The sequence below is a fragment of the Opisthocomus hoazin genome, chromosome 2 (assembly GCF_030867145.1).
Source record: "Opisthocomus hoazin isolate bOpiHoa1 chromosome 2, bOpiHoa1.hap1, whole genome shotgun sequence".
In the NCBI taxonomy this organism is placed as follows: domain Eukaryota; kingdom Metazoa; phylum Chordata; class Aves; order Opisthocomiformes; family Opisthocomidae; genus Opisthocomus; species Opisthocomus hoazin.
Genome location: NC_134415.1, coordinates 78,769,210 through 78,781,809, shown reverse-complemented (window position 1 = coordinate 78,781,809; position 12,600 = coordinate 78,769,210). Strand labels below are relative to the sequence as shown.

Here is a 12,600-nt window from a genome sequence, read left to right as displayed (position 1 = left end):
CACACACACGTTCCGCTTGTGACTTTACCGCGAAAGCAACTTCTGGTTGACACATTACTGGGAGCAATAACTTTTTAATTGCTGAGGCTACATCCACTAGCTTTTTGGCATGCGTAAACTACAACGGACTCTGGAGAACTCAACGAGGGACTTTGAACAGTTTTGCAACATGAGAGGTGAGCACAGCTCTTTCACCATACTTTACACTCCTTAGATGAAAGGAAGACAAATGCTGTGTAATCTGACATGGAGGGGTCCACCTGCAGATGATTATCTAGTGAAGAGAGAGATCTACAAGACCTACCTGTGTAACAAATGCCAATCAAACATCTCGCTTGCTGTTAGGAGAAACTGTAGTTTTTCTCCTTCACATATTTATAGTATCTACCTTCTAACTAGCAGAAATAAAGCAGTAAAAGGGAGAAAAAAGTGGAAATTTAAAACTATCAGTGAAAACAATGGTCAAACATTAAATGGTGTGCATTAATTTCTAACCTGCTGATCGGCCTTCTTTTTGATTATCAAAATCAGTATGTAACAAATTTTTGTAATTCTGGTACGTTTGCACCCATACAGGTACCAGTAAAGCAGTCCTGGAACTTAAGGTGACGGCTCCAAGTGGGGCTACAGCAGTTACCAGCAGAGCAGCAATCACAATGGGAACAGGGCAGGCAAGCAGGAATGGACGGCAATCACAACAGCAATCCCAGCACCTTCCCATGGCAGAGCTGGAGCCAGTCTATTTCATTCTAGTTACCCACTTGTCCTTTCTGCTTCACATGTGTCAAGGGTGTCTACCAGGTAATTCAATTAAAAAAGACCATGACCATGCAGGTTCTAAGTTATTCAGGTTTCTTTGGGAATTATTTGGATCAGTGCTAAACAAGGCAGAGTGGTTACTCTTGAACAGTAGTAACACTTCAGGCTCTATACTTGGAAGTTTCCATCCCAGGAGCAGCATTTTTATAAACATCTAGCATTCAGAAAATCAGCATGTACTCTGCCTGCATGATATATTACTAGCATTACTTCTCAGGGAAAACTCAATTTTAGTATCTTTGATAACATTGTTTTCTTTTGGTAAGCCTCTTTTTTGGGGGACAAATCCAAATTCGGTATTTAATTCTCTTTTACGCTGTAGCCTTTCTATCAGCTTATGTAAGCAAATCATTTCACATCATAATCTGTAAAGTGTCTAACAGAATTTAAATGTTTATATTCAGATTCCATCTAATTATAGACATAGGTGGTATTTCATGTAAATTTATATGTTTATTTCATGCTATATGTTTATTTATATGTTATATATCATGCTTCCTTTCTCATTTAGGAAATCAGATGTTTTCTACTGTTTACCTTGATGACACATTGCATTAACTTTGTTGAAACTAAGGAAGTTTATTTTATCTATTTTTTTTCTGTCTATAATCCTTAAATAAAACTCACCGCTTTTCATATGAATTATGTTCTTACTTATCTGTTATTCTATTTACACATTTCTATTGCAAAACTCTAAACCTGGTATAGCTGAAGGTACAAATACATGGACTAAACATCTACTTCACAGTGGTGAAAACTGTCAATTCTGAAGCAACTAGCTATCTATTCTTCAAATACTATTTTGCAAAATAATTAAGCCTTACTGCTGTCATAATTAAATTATGCTTTTTATAGAAACATAGAATCATAGAAAGTTAAGGGTTGGAAGGGACCTTAAAGATCAGCTGGTTCCAAGCCCCCTGCCATGAGCAGGGACATCTTCCACTAGACCAGGTTGCTCAGAGCTCCATCCAACCTGGCTTTGAACACCACCAGGGATGCGGCAGTCACAGCTTCTCTGGGCAACCTGTTCCCAGTGCCTCACCACCCTCATGGTGAAGAATTTCTTCCTAATATCTAATCTAAATCTGCCCTCTTTTAGTTTACAACCATTCCCCCTAGTCCTATCACAACACATCCTTGTGAAAAGCCACTCTCCATCCTTCCTGTAGGCCCCCTTCAGGTACTGGAAGGCTGCTCTAAGGTCACCCCAGAGCCTTCTCTTCTCCAGGCTGAACAGCCCCAACTCCCTCAGCCTGTGCTCGTAGAAGAGTTACTCCAGCCCTCTGATCATCTTTGTGGCCCTCCTCTGGACCCGCTCAAACACATCCATGTCCTTCCTATGTTGGGGGCTCCAGAGCTGGATGCTGTACTCCAGGTGGGGTCTCACGAGAGCGTAGTAAAGGGGCAGAATCACCTCCCTCGCCCTGCTGGCCACACTTCTCTTTGTTTGGTTTCCTATTCGTAGTAACACCTAAGCAGAACTGGATGAAGACAGCTCATTTTCAGCCTGAATTCTACATCAATTCTCTTCATACCATGCCACACTGGTTGTTAAGCATATTACCCATGGCTTTAAATTTCTGTATTGGAAACTTAATTCCTCCATGCTTGGAAAATGACTGTAAAATTTCTCATTCTTATAGGTTTTTGAAAGTTCTCATGGTAAAAGTTAAAACAAGTAAGAAATCCATGTAATTCATTTAATTATACTGGACATCAGTTTCCTATCATATGTTTGTAACCATTCCTGCACATACTAGTATCTGCTGAGTTTTCAGTTAGAAATAAGAAGAACTATTAACTCTGTGGATAAAATAATGTTTAAATCATTTCAGTCAATATTTGACAAAAATGTAATGGAATTTTGGGTTGCTCCACTGTTTCTTTCTTCCTTAATATAATCAATAATTTTGCCCATAGCACTAATTTTGCAGCCTAGAATATGATTAAGATGATTTGATCTATTTCTGTGGGCATAAAGCATCATATTACCTGGATAACGGGTCATTTTACTCTCCCTGGCTCCATTTGCAACTCGCACAACATTCTTTTGTTAATTCTGACTTCCATCACAGTGGCTCTTCATCAAGAGCAAAGCTGAAAAGCTGAAGCAGACACCATTGTCTCATTTGCTTTTTAGGAAAATTTCACTAAAAAAAGAATCATTAATAAGATGTTACATTTGGGGAATTAAGTGTCAGATAATACTGTGTCTTCTAAAATTTGAGACAAAATCAACATATAAATCAAGGCATGGCTTTAGGAAATGCTACTCAGTTTCAGCCAGAGATTCTTTCCTGCCAAAGACAACACAGCAAGTTGCAATTCTACCTTTATGGAATTCTACATCTGTATTTCTACAGCTCTACAGCTTGAAGAAAGGGATTCGATTTAATGCACAATCTGGTGTGGTCAAAGTATTGTCTTCTATTAAACTTGGTTTTGCTTATGAATGAGTTGTTTATGTATATCCATATTTAGCAGCTTTGCTAAGTTTAAGTGCATCCATATTTAGCAGCTATGTTCTACATTCAAAAGGAAAACAGCCTCCACACCAGCACCTTTTTTCTCTTTGTGTAACAGAGTAGCTTGTATCTTCTACAGACTTTGTTAAAGCTCAGCTAGGACACCAAAAAGGAGTAAGGCATAGCTCCCTTCCTCCTCTCTTTTCAGGAATCTACACTGATGATGCACCAACAGTTCACCAGCTCTTGCAAGTGCTGTTCTCAGGCTCCTGCAAGGTCAGCCAGTCTGTCCCACCCATGTGCCTGCTTGGCTAGGACAATATCCCCGACAGGCTATCATCTTCTCCAGGGCAAGCCAGGTTACCTCTAAACCCACATAAATAAGGTTTCTGAGTGCAAGAGGACTTTAAACTTCTTTTGCAGGTTCGTAGCTCACCTTCCCTCCAAGCTGTCTTTCACTGCAAACGTGTAGCCCAGTCTTTGCCTAGAAGTCCTCAACTCCTTCTCCCCGAATGGTCATGTGAATCTGGCCCATAATAAGACCTTATTAAATGATTAATTCTCACTGCAGGGCTTTTCAGTTTGTTTTGGTTTCATTAGCAGCCTGGTCATGAACTTCTGTCCAGTTTCAGTTTCAGTGCTGGACACTGGTTTGGCTAGCCTGTGTCCTCATAGGACAAGAAAAATATTTGGGTTTTTTTTCCTCTGAGAGATTTACACATTGTGGAGCATATAATATAGTATGAAATGCTGAAAGGTGAAATAATAGATCTTGGATATTTGACATACTGCCTTTAATTTTAATTAGACAAAGAGCTTTTCTACAACCTCTCTAAAGAAGACAAGTCAAAATCTTAACAGCATTATTGATCTTTCCAAAGAAAAGATATTTTCATTAGTTTTATTGGTCATTTATCTCTTCTATGACCAACAGACTGAGTTATTCTATATTGTTCTTGATTTCTTAATGGAAAGCAGGCAACCTTTTCATTTCCTGTCATTCAAGGAAGATGATTCCACTACCTTTCTCTTTAAACTGTTAAAATTGGAAGCAATTTAAATTTAAAACAAAGAAATGCGAATTACAGATTTGACTTTTTTCAAGGCTAAGAATGCACTTTGACCTCTTATTAAATATATTCTGTAATGTTCTTTTACCAGCTTATACTTCCACAGTAATGTCAGGTTCCTTCCTTGAGTCTTTCTCTCGTGGTAGCTCCTACAACTGAATGATGCGGAATTGAAATGATCTGTTTTCTAATCTTACATAAATATTTACAAGCAATATACGAGTCCCATTCTCCACAAGAATTCAATAAAGAAGCTGGATTCTGCTCAGACCTTTCAGGATCCTTCTGCATAAATCTATTTTTGCACCAACTGACCCCTCTATTCTCAATGGATAAGTAAGACAGAACTGAGCTCAGCTACACTGATGTACAAAGGATGACAGTTCTCCAAAGTGCCTAAAATGTAAGTGTAAATGAGCTGAGGTCTCAGTTGCTCTGATCCCCGGGACTAATATGAATCATTTCTCTCAGAAGGGTGGAGCTGCAAGAAGTTTATGCTATTTCACAGTTCTGCTGACCTAAACCAGTTCCAAAGATGCAGAAAAAAATTCCAACAAATAATTTGTTCTGGAATATGAGCCATGAATATAAGTTATTTAAATGATACGTGGTCTCATCAGTATAATATCACCATATATCCAGTGGCTTTGCGTCAGAGAGTGCTTTTGATACTGCTTATCCTTTATTGCTTATTCTTCACCCTTTGTATGTGACTTTCTCTCTAGCACTGAACAGACATCCACCAAATGAAATATTACATCATAGATACGATAATATTTATTTTTAGAACAAGGGCTAAATTAATATTATTAGTAATATTTTCTAATTTTTCATCAAGGACACAAATCTATGCCTGCAACTAAAAGGCTAAAAAATGCATTTTTTCCTACTTCATAAGTTCTAAATGACTGCATTAATCTTCCATTTTCCTTCCCAGAACGTCAGTTGCAGGCTTTATTCCCTCACCTGCCATACCTTTGGGATTTCTGTGTTTTCAGAACAGGCTTGTTCTCTTAGTTCTCTGATCTTAATGCTCTCGGTTCAATAGTTGGTCTAAATCAATTTTTCCTGGAATTACCTGTATTCAAGGAACTGACAGTAAGGATTGCTGATGGAAAGCCAATAACGTAGCAAGCACTGTAACAGTAGTATTGCTGCATACATGACAATTTTTCTGATGTCTGACAGACAGCAGAACAATGCAAGGATCTTGATATCTGCTTTGTGTTGTCTTGAGAGTAAGATGCTAGTTAATGCTGTGACACAGAAAGTGTCCTGCCAGAAGCATTTCCCACATCCCAACCTTCTACTTAAGCCTTAATTAGTTCCTTTAGGTTGAAACTAAAGAATGTATACTGTACACTTGGATACAATATACTGTATGCAGTATGCAATCCATACACATCTATACTACTTCTCTAGATCCTCTTTTCACTCAACGAGGAAGCACAGACTAATCTAGGTGCACCACTCATCTTGTCCTAAACCACCCAATGACAATGAGACAGACGTATCATGCCCTTGAAGGGTCTAATTCTCGCCCATGACAAGGTGACTAAGGCAGATGTCTACAGTTCACACTACAGGCCTGTAAGTTAGTGAGATGAGCTCACTAGCACCTTGATTTGGACAACTAATTTCCCCACACAGCTAGCGTAGACTTCTACAGATTGATCAGGTAGGAACCTAGATCCTTCCAAATCTCCTTCACTACTCAGAGAGGAGAAGGAAGTTGCAACATGCCTGGAAAAGTCCAGGCCATCATATATACAACAGATTTAAATCACACTGAGCTCCGTCCAAAGCGTGGTGCTGACTGCTCTTTATAGAGCAGTAAATTATACCCAGTTTCTTGAAGCAACTTTTTGGCTCTTGTTTTCTACTTCCTGCTGCCTTATGGACATTTTCTGTCTATTTTCCAGGCCTTGGCCTCTATTCCTGCCTCAATACCGCTGCTAGGGCTGCACCTCTCATGCTGCTATCTAATAGTAATGCCTCCAAATAATAGGAAGAGGAAACCCAACTTCACCTCTTAATGAAAACATTTTCTTGAGGAAAGGGTATAGTCTGTGATTCAATGGATGGTGCTTCTAGATTCCTCAAACCACATTTTCATTGCATGTGATTTTCAGAGAACATCTGGTCTGAGGTGAACATTATAGTTTGGTTGTCAATGTATGATATTAAGGTATACATCAGCTCTCTAGGCAATTTCCGTATTTTTCAAATACAGCTGAGATTTCCCTCCGAGTATGTCACATGGACAATCTGACAGATCAGCTATCATTATTAGTACTTGTAAATCTCTGTCTGGTATAGTTTGTCAACACACTTTTTCCCATCTTGGCCTTGCAACCGAGACATAGCTACCTCAGTTGATATTTTCTCTGTCTTACTATTTTTTTCTGTATTTCTGTGAAGTTGAGAGTCTCCTGTTCTTGCTCAGCTGTTATAGCTTCATGCCTCAACCTACCTCAGATAAAATGTCACCTGTGTACGTATCTCAGTTCCATTCTTCTTGTCTATAGCAACATGGTACAACAGAAATTTCCATAGCGTGTGCTGAAGGCTTCTGGTGCCTTTTATAAAATATTTCCTTCAAACTTTGACATATCTTACTACCGCTGAAAATCATGATTATTATGAAGAAGTTATTGAGAGCTTTTATAGGAGTGATACCCCAGACCCAGGCATTGGTTTACTGGGAACACACTGTGAATGCCTTCTATATTTACCTTTCATTCATACCATAATATTTTGGGATGAAACAGTGGATCATCAGCTCCTTGATGTGTGTGATAATTACCTTATGCTGCCATAAATATGTCTATGCTACAACTTGGTCTAGAAACCACCCTGGGGGTTGCCAACATTTCAGAGGTCCAGTCTAAATATCAGCAGCTGGTTTATGCATCATAACTGATTTACTAGCTAAAAGTCTGAGTGGTTGCTTGTATTGCAGTTTGCAGCCTTAGAGAAGTAATGGACAGTACTATAGACAAGTACCTTTTCATCCCAGTTTTATTTAGTTATTTTCCTGTTGTTGTAATCTACTTCTGTTACTATAATCTACTTTTTCAGTCCAGAAACAGGCAGGAAGAGGTTGCCAGCACATTCTGATACAGTACAGTTTTGTCTACACAGACAAAACTGCCTCCAGTATGACCTGGATCCCAGCAAATACTGTTAGGATCTCTTGCAGATGACACTGTAAGGGCGTTGCCACCATTACCCAGGAGCACTTGCCAGTATCCAACTTTGGTTGTGAGCCTTGAGAGTATTTCTACTTCTGCCTAGTCAGGCACAGATAACAAGATCTTTGTTTAAGCTGCTAGAGTCTGCTCTGTGAAAACACATGGCTTGTCTCAGTTCGCCAAGGCTATTATGATGCTATTCAACCAACGGGATCAAGTACTCTTTGCAAAACATCCAGACGCACACCCCCCAAGTAAAAGAAGGGAAAAAAATGAAGTGCAGCCAAGTCCACTTGTTTTATCCTACAAACATCTGAGATGAGCACAGGCTGATTCAGATCTTACCATATACCATGGTTATAAAGCTGAAGAACATTTATCAAGCATTTCTGTCAACTACCACCCCTGACTAGGAGCCAAAGGAGGACTTAGATTTGACATTCTTCTGTCTGGCACATTCCAGTAAACACAAACAGCTGTCCACTGATACATTTTGAAATCTGAATGACAGATACGTTGCTATAAACTTTTCCACTGTATAAAAGTAGCCAGTATATGGGGGGAGGGGGGGGGGGAAGATTTTTTGGAAAACAATCTCTAGATCACAGTATTTTGTTCAACTTCAGGAAATGACTCAAAGCTTAAACAGAAATTCAGATTATGTTGTTTACAACTATTAATTTTGTGCAGGATGTACTAAACACTAAATGTATCAGTGTCTCAGAAAAAGCTTGTAATGTTTCCATTTTCTAAGTTAAAGCTAATCATCTGTTCAAATACTGCATATGATTGCCTGTTTCTCCATACTAACTTGGAAAAGGAAAATCAATTTCTTTGCATGTCTAGCAAGTACACTTCTCCACTTATAAGTGTATTTTTTTTGATGAAGAACCTTTCAAGACATCTGTAAAATATTTGAGTTTCAAAAATCATTGTTTGAAAGTATTCTTATTTTCTTTTTGTGAAAAGAAATGGCGAGCATGTTCTTTGAGATACTTGGGACTCTCTGTTATTTGATACAAACCCAAGAATTGCTGGAAGTATCATGTACACAGGACAATTTGCAGAAGACGTAATGTGATCGCAACAAGAGCTGTGAGCTATGAAACAAGAGAGAGGATAAGGGCATCAGCATGAAAATAGGAGCCTAGAAGAGTTCTGAGACGTGAAAAGAAGGTAGATGGTGTGGTGTAGGAATTTAGAAGAGAACCAAGAACCCTACAAAGTAGGGAGAAGAGAAATGGTATTAGCACTGAGTGTTCAGATATTGCTACTATGACACTGACCAGCAGGGTCTGCATTGTATAAATCCATTGAGAGAATCTCTACAAAAGTCAGGCCAGTTTCTTTACTGGCTAAGAACAGTCTCTGATCTATTTACGAACACTAGAAAAGTTCCAATGAAATTAACAGAAAATGTTGAAACTGTTGATAAGTGTGGTAAACTCTACAAAACTCCATGTTTGGCTGCAACAGGTGAGCATCCTGTCCAAAAGGCAGTCTGTCCTGCTTCCCTCCTCCTACTAGCAGCCGTTGCTAATCCTTGTACTGGTTGCTTCCAAAGTCCAAATTGTAGCAACTCCACTGACCAGGCAACAAGTTCACGTAAGGCAACAACATAAAAATGTTAAAAACTCAATAAATACACAAACGTTTCAGTAAATATAAAGACCAGTTATTGTCAATTTGTTAAATAGTCTAACTGCTAGTAAAATACATTATTTATAAAATGAACATTTGAAAATCTGGATAACTTACTCAGCTTTGTAGGAGACAGAATATTTTAAAAGATAACCTTTTAAAAGATTCTGGAAATACTTCATTACAAAACCTGGAAATAGTGTCAATGACATCCAATCTTCCCCTCTTTCCCTGACAATTTTCACCACCTGCTTTGAGATAAAGTATAAGCCAAGATTTGAAAACTGTAAATCACAGGGAAAACTCTACATATCGTGTAAACTGCATCTCACAGCTACCAGACGTTCCAGCTGGGAAATCAAATCCTCACTCTCATCCACACTTACGACAAGAGGTACCTTACTGGATTTCTCTCTAGACAGCTATTCCTGATTAGACCATGTCTCCACTCAGCACTCTGTCATGGTGTAGATCAGAGCTCCAAAGTACACAGCCTGTTTCTCACTAGCAACCAGGTAAGTAAGCTGTGTCCCGCTGGTAGATAAAAGTCGCTAAAGATATTAAAAGCCCTTTCGTTTACCTGGGAACGAGACGAGCGGGCAGAACGAACCAGCCAGCCAGGCCCTAGGGCATGCCTCCCCACCAGAGCCCGGCAGGCGCAGCAGATGCATGCCTGCTGCAGGCCACACAGCAGACATCACCGCTGTACCTGGCAACACTTTGGAGACAAGGTCCTTTGAGGTAGACAGGATGGGGTTTTTTTATTAATCTCTGCAATACCAAGCAGTGATCTCGTGCTCCAGAGGCAGACTTTAGAACGATGTTTAAAAGAACTTTCTTGAATTTACAGGCCACAGATGCTACCTATGCCCAAATTCAAAAACAGGCATAAAGTCTTCCTTCAACCGCAATGGAAACGGAAGCCGTTACATTTTTATGGGTGCTCATGCCTGTCTCAAGACCGCAGTAAGAATTACAGCATCACTGAGATTTCTGAAGGAGAGTCCACATGAAAAGAAAAATATTGTCAGCATCCATGTGAATGTCAATTCTGCAAAACTCACAGCCTTAACAAAAGTGAAGGGTTTATCTATTATATGCATATGAATAATTTTTATATAGATATATATGCATAATATATATCACATATATATAATGCATGCATGCATACTCTCTCCATGTGTATATTTATATACACATAAACAGCTGGCCATTCTTTACTGCCTCTGTCAGAGTTTAAGAAAATCAAAACAGTCTCAAAATACTAACAGTCATGTTTGGATTGCTCAGAATCTGACTGTGGCAAATCTACAGAATCTATATGTACTGCATAGGTTACACGGGCCTTATAAGAATTGCTTGAATGGAAGAAATGATTGATTATCTGTCAGTGTCACGATGATGCATAAATACAAACTAATCAGGACTAAATTCATAGCTACAGTTAAGAGCAATTTTTTATATGAATTATCATCATTTATCTAGCCGTATCAAGGGATTGAAAAGAGTTTTTTACAACATTTTTAAAATAGGTGCTTCCACCATAAGCTACCACAATACTTACTGTTAGCATGTGGTCTTTGAAACCTTGCACAGCCATGAGTCTGACATGACTATGAAAATTTTGGTGGTCTGCGGTTAGTCTCAAAGGTCCTAAACCTAAAGCAACCCTATTAAGCGTGCCTCAAATAATCTGGCGGCTAGATGTGAGGTTATCACTGTAGAATTGTACTCCCTTTAACTGCAAGAAGTAGTTGTGGAAACTTTATCTGAAGTATGGTTAAATATTCTCAAGTAGGAGAACTACTTTAGTAGTTAGGGAATAACCACTTTCATGCTATTTCAGTATTCAGTATCAAGTGCCTGCTTTCCACAAAGAGCACGTAAGACAGAGGAGCAAAAGCAACAGCAAAATAAACCGATTGCTAGAATTTCTATCCTAGTTCACACAAACAAGGTAGTTTTGTTGCTGACCTAGAACTGATAATGAATGAGATATTGTTCAGACAGATATGCATGTAAGTCACAACTTCGCCAAACATGTACTAAAGGATAGATCCCAGTTAAGCAAAGAAAAAGTCTTTCCATCCTAACCATCTAGAGAGGCTATGGATACCCACCCCTACTGCTGCACGATACTGAGAGCCTGCTCTGCTGCAGAGCGCAGGTACGCGCTTCTACCGTCCAAAGGAGCTCCCAGGCTTTGTTCACAATGCCGCTCCTGCTTGCCCCCGACAGAGAGGAGATCGACACCAGGGGTTAGGCTAGCCCACTGCTGACCGAGCGGGAAAGGGCGACAGTGCAATCCGACAGCTTAAACTTGTGGTGTGACACGTGGGTCTATTCCAGCCACCCGCTCCGAGGAGCGTGTACCTGGAAAACCCACGCCGATCGCTGCGTTGGGAAAGTACGCGACAGAACCCACTGCGGGCATAAGCGCCTCGTCGCCCTACGACTCACATCCTCTACGGCTTCATTTCCTTGCCGAGCGTCTCTCCGTCGCCTGCCACAGCCAGCCTGACACACCAGCCCTGCATCCGCAGCCACAGCAGCGCACACGCGCGCGCCTGTGTGTCCCATCCCGCACGCCCAGGCAGCGCACACGCCGCAGCCGCGAGCCACGCCGCAGAAAACCCGCCACGGCGCACCGCACCGTTGGTCACACAGACAACAAACACACGCACGTACACTCCATATCCAAGCCCGATCCCAAGAAAACCACGCTGCCTATCTCGTACCCAAGCCCTGCGTGACGGCGTCTGCGCGCACAGCGCACAGGAGCGCGCACGGTGCCCACAGGTGCGTGAGCCCACGCAACGGGGCGGCGAGCGGGTGCAGACGTGACCACGACACACACACACGGGAGAGTGGGGGGGGCCGCTGCGGTACCCCGCCCGCCCGGGTGTCCCTCCGTCCCGCCCGGGTGTCCCAGAGCAGCGGGCCGCAGCCCTCCGGGCCGGGTCGCGGCTGCCCCAGTACCTGCCGAAGTGTCCCAGGGAGTCGAAGAGCCGCTCGGAGCCGGGGGCCATGGCGGGGCGGCAGGAAGCCGGCAGCCCCGGTGCCGCTGTCCCGGCGCGGAGAAGCGGAGAAGCGGCACCGTCCCGCCCCGTCCTCGCGGCCCCTCAGCGGGCGCTCGCGCGGGCGGTCAGCGGTCGCCGCCCCCCAGCGGTCACCGCCCCGCAGCCTCCCCGCGCGGAGCCGGTCCCCGGCGGGGCAGGCGGGCCCGGGCTGCCTCAGCGCTGGGAGGGCTCCGGGGGCCGTCACCGCCGCGCCGGGGCTCCGCTTCCCCTTTGATCCCGCACGCAGCCCGGCTGCCTCGGACGCTTCGCTCTGAGGGACCGGTCTCGGGTTTGCCCGTCGAGCAGCATCGGCAGCGCGCTCTTCCCCCCCCCCCCTCCGCCACTTCAA

At 42.1% G+C, this 12,600-nt stretch overlaps 1 protein-coding gene across 3 annotated transcripts in view; it reads right to left on the bottom strand.

Annotated features, from left to right (window-relative positions):
* LOC104332680 (solute carrier family 22 member 16) overlaps positions 1-12,340 on the bottom strand; it is a 52,341-nt gene extending 40,001 nt beyond the window's left edge. For 2 of the 3 annotated variants that reach the window (XM_075414214.1, XM_075414215.1), the window contains exon 1: positions 12,172-12,337. In XM_075414214.1, the coding sequence (XP_075270329.1) occupies positions 12,172-12,221 (50 nt within the window). In that variant the 5' untranslated portion in view covers positions 12,222-12,337. Of the gene's footprint in view, positions 1-12,171 lie in introns of all 3 variants that reach the window. The other variant, XM_075414217.1, reaches the window with a different exon arrangement.
* Between the last annotated feature and the right edge of the window lie 260 nt (positions 12,341-12,600).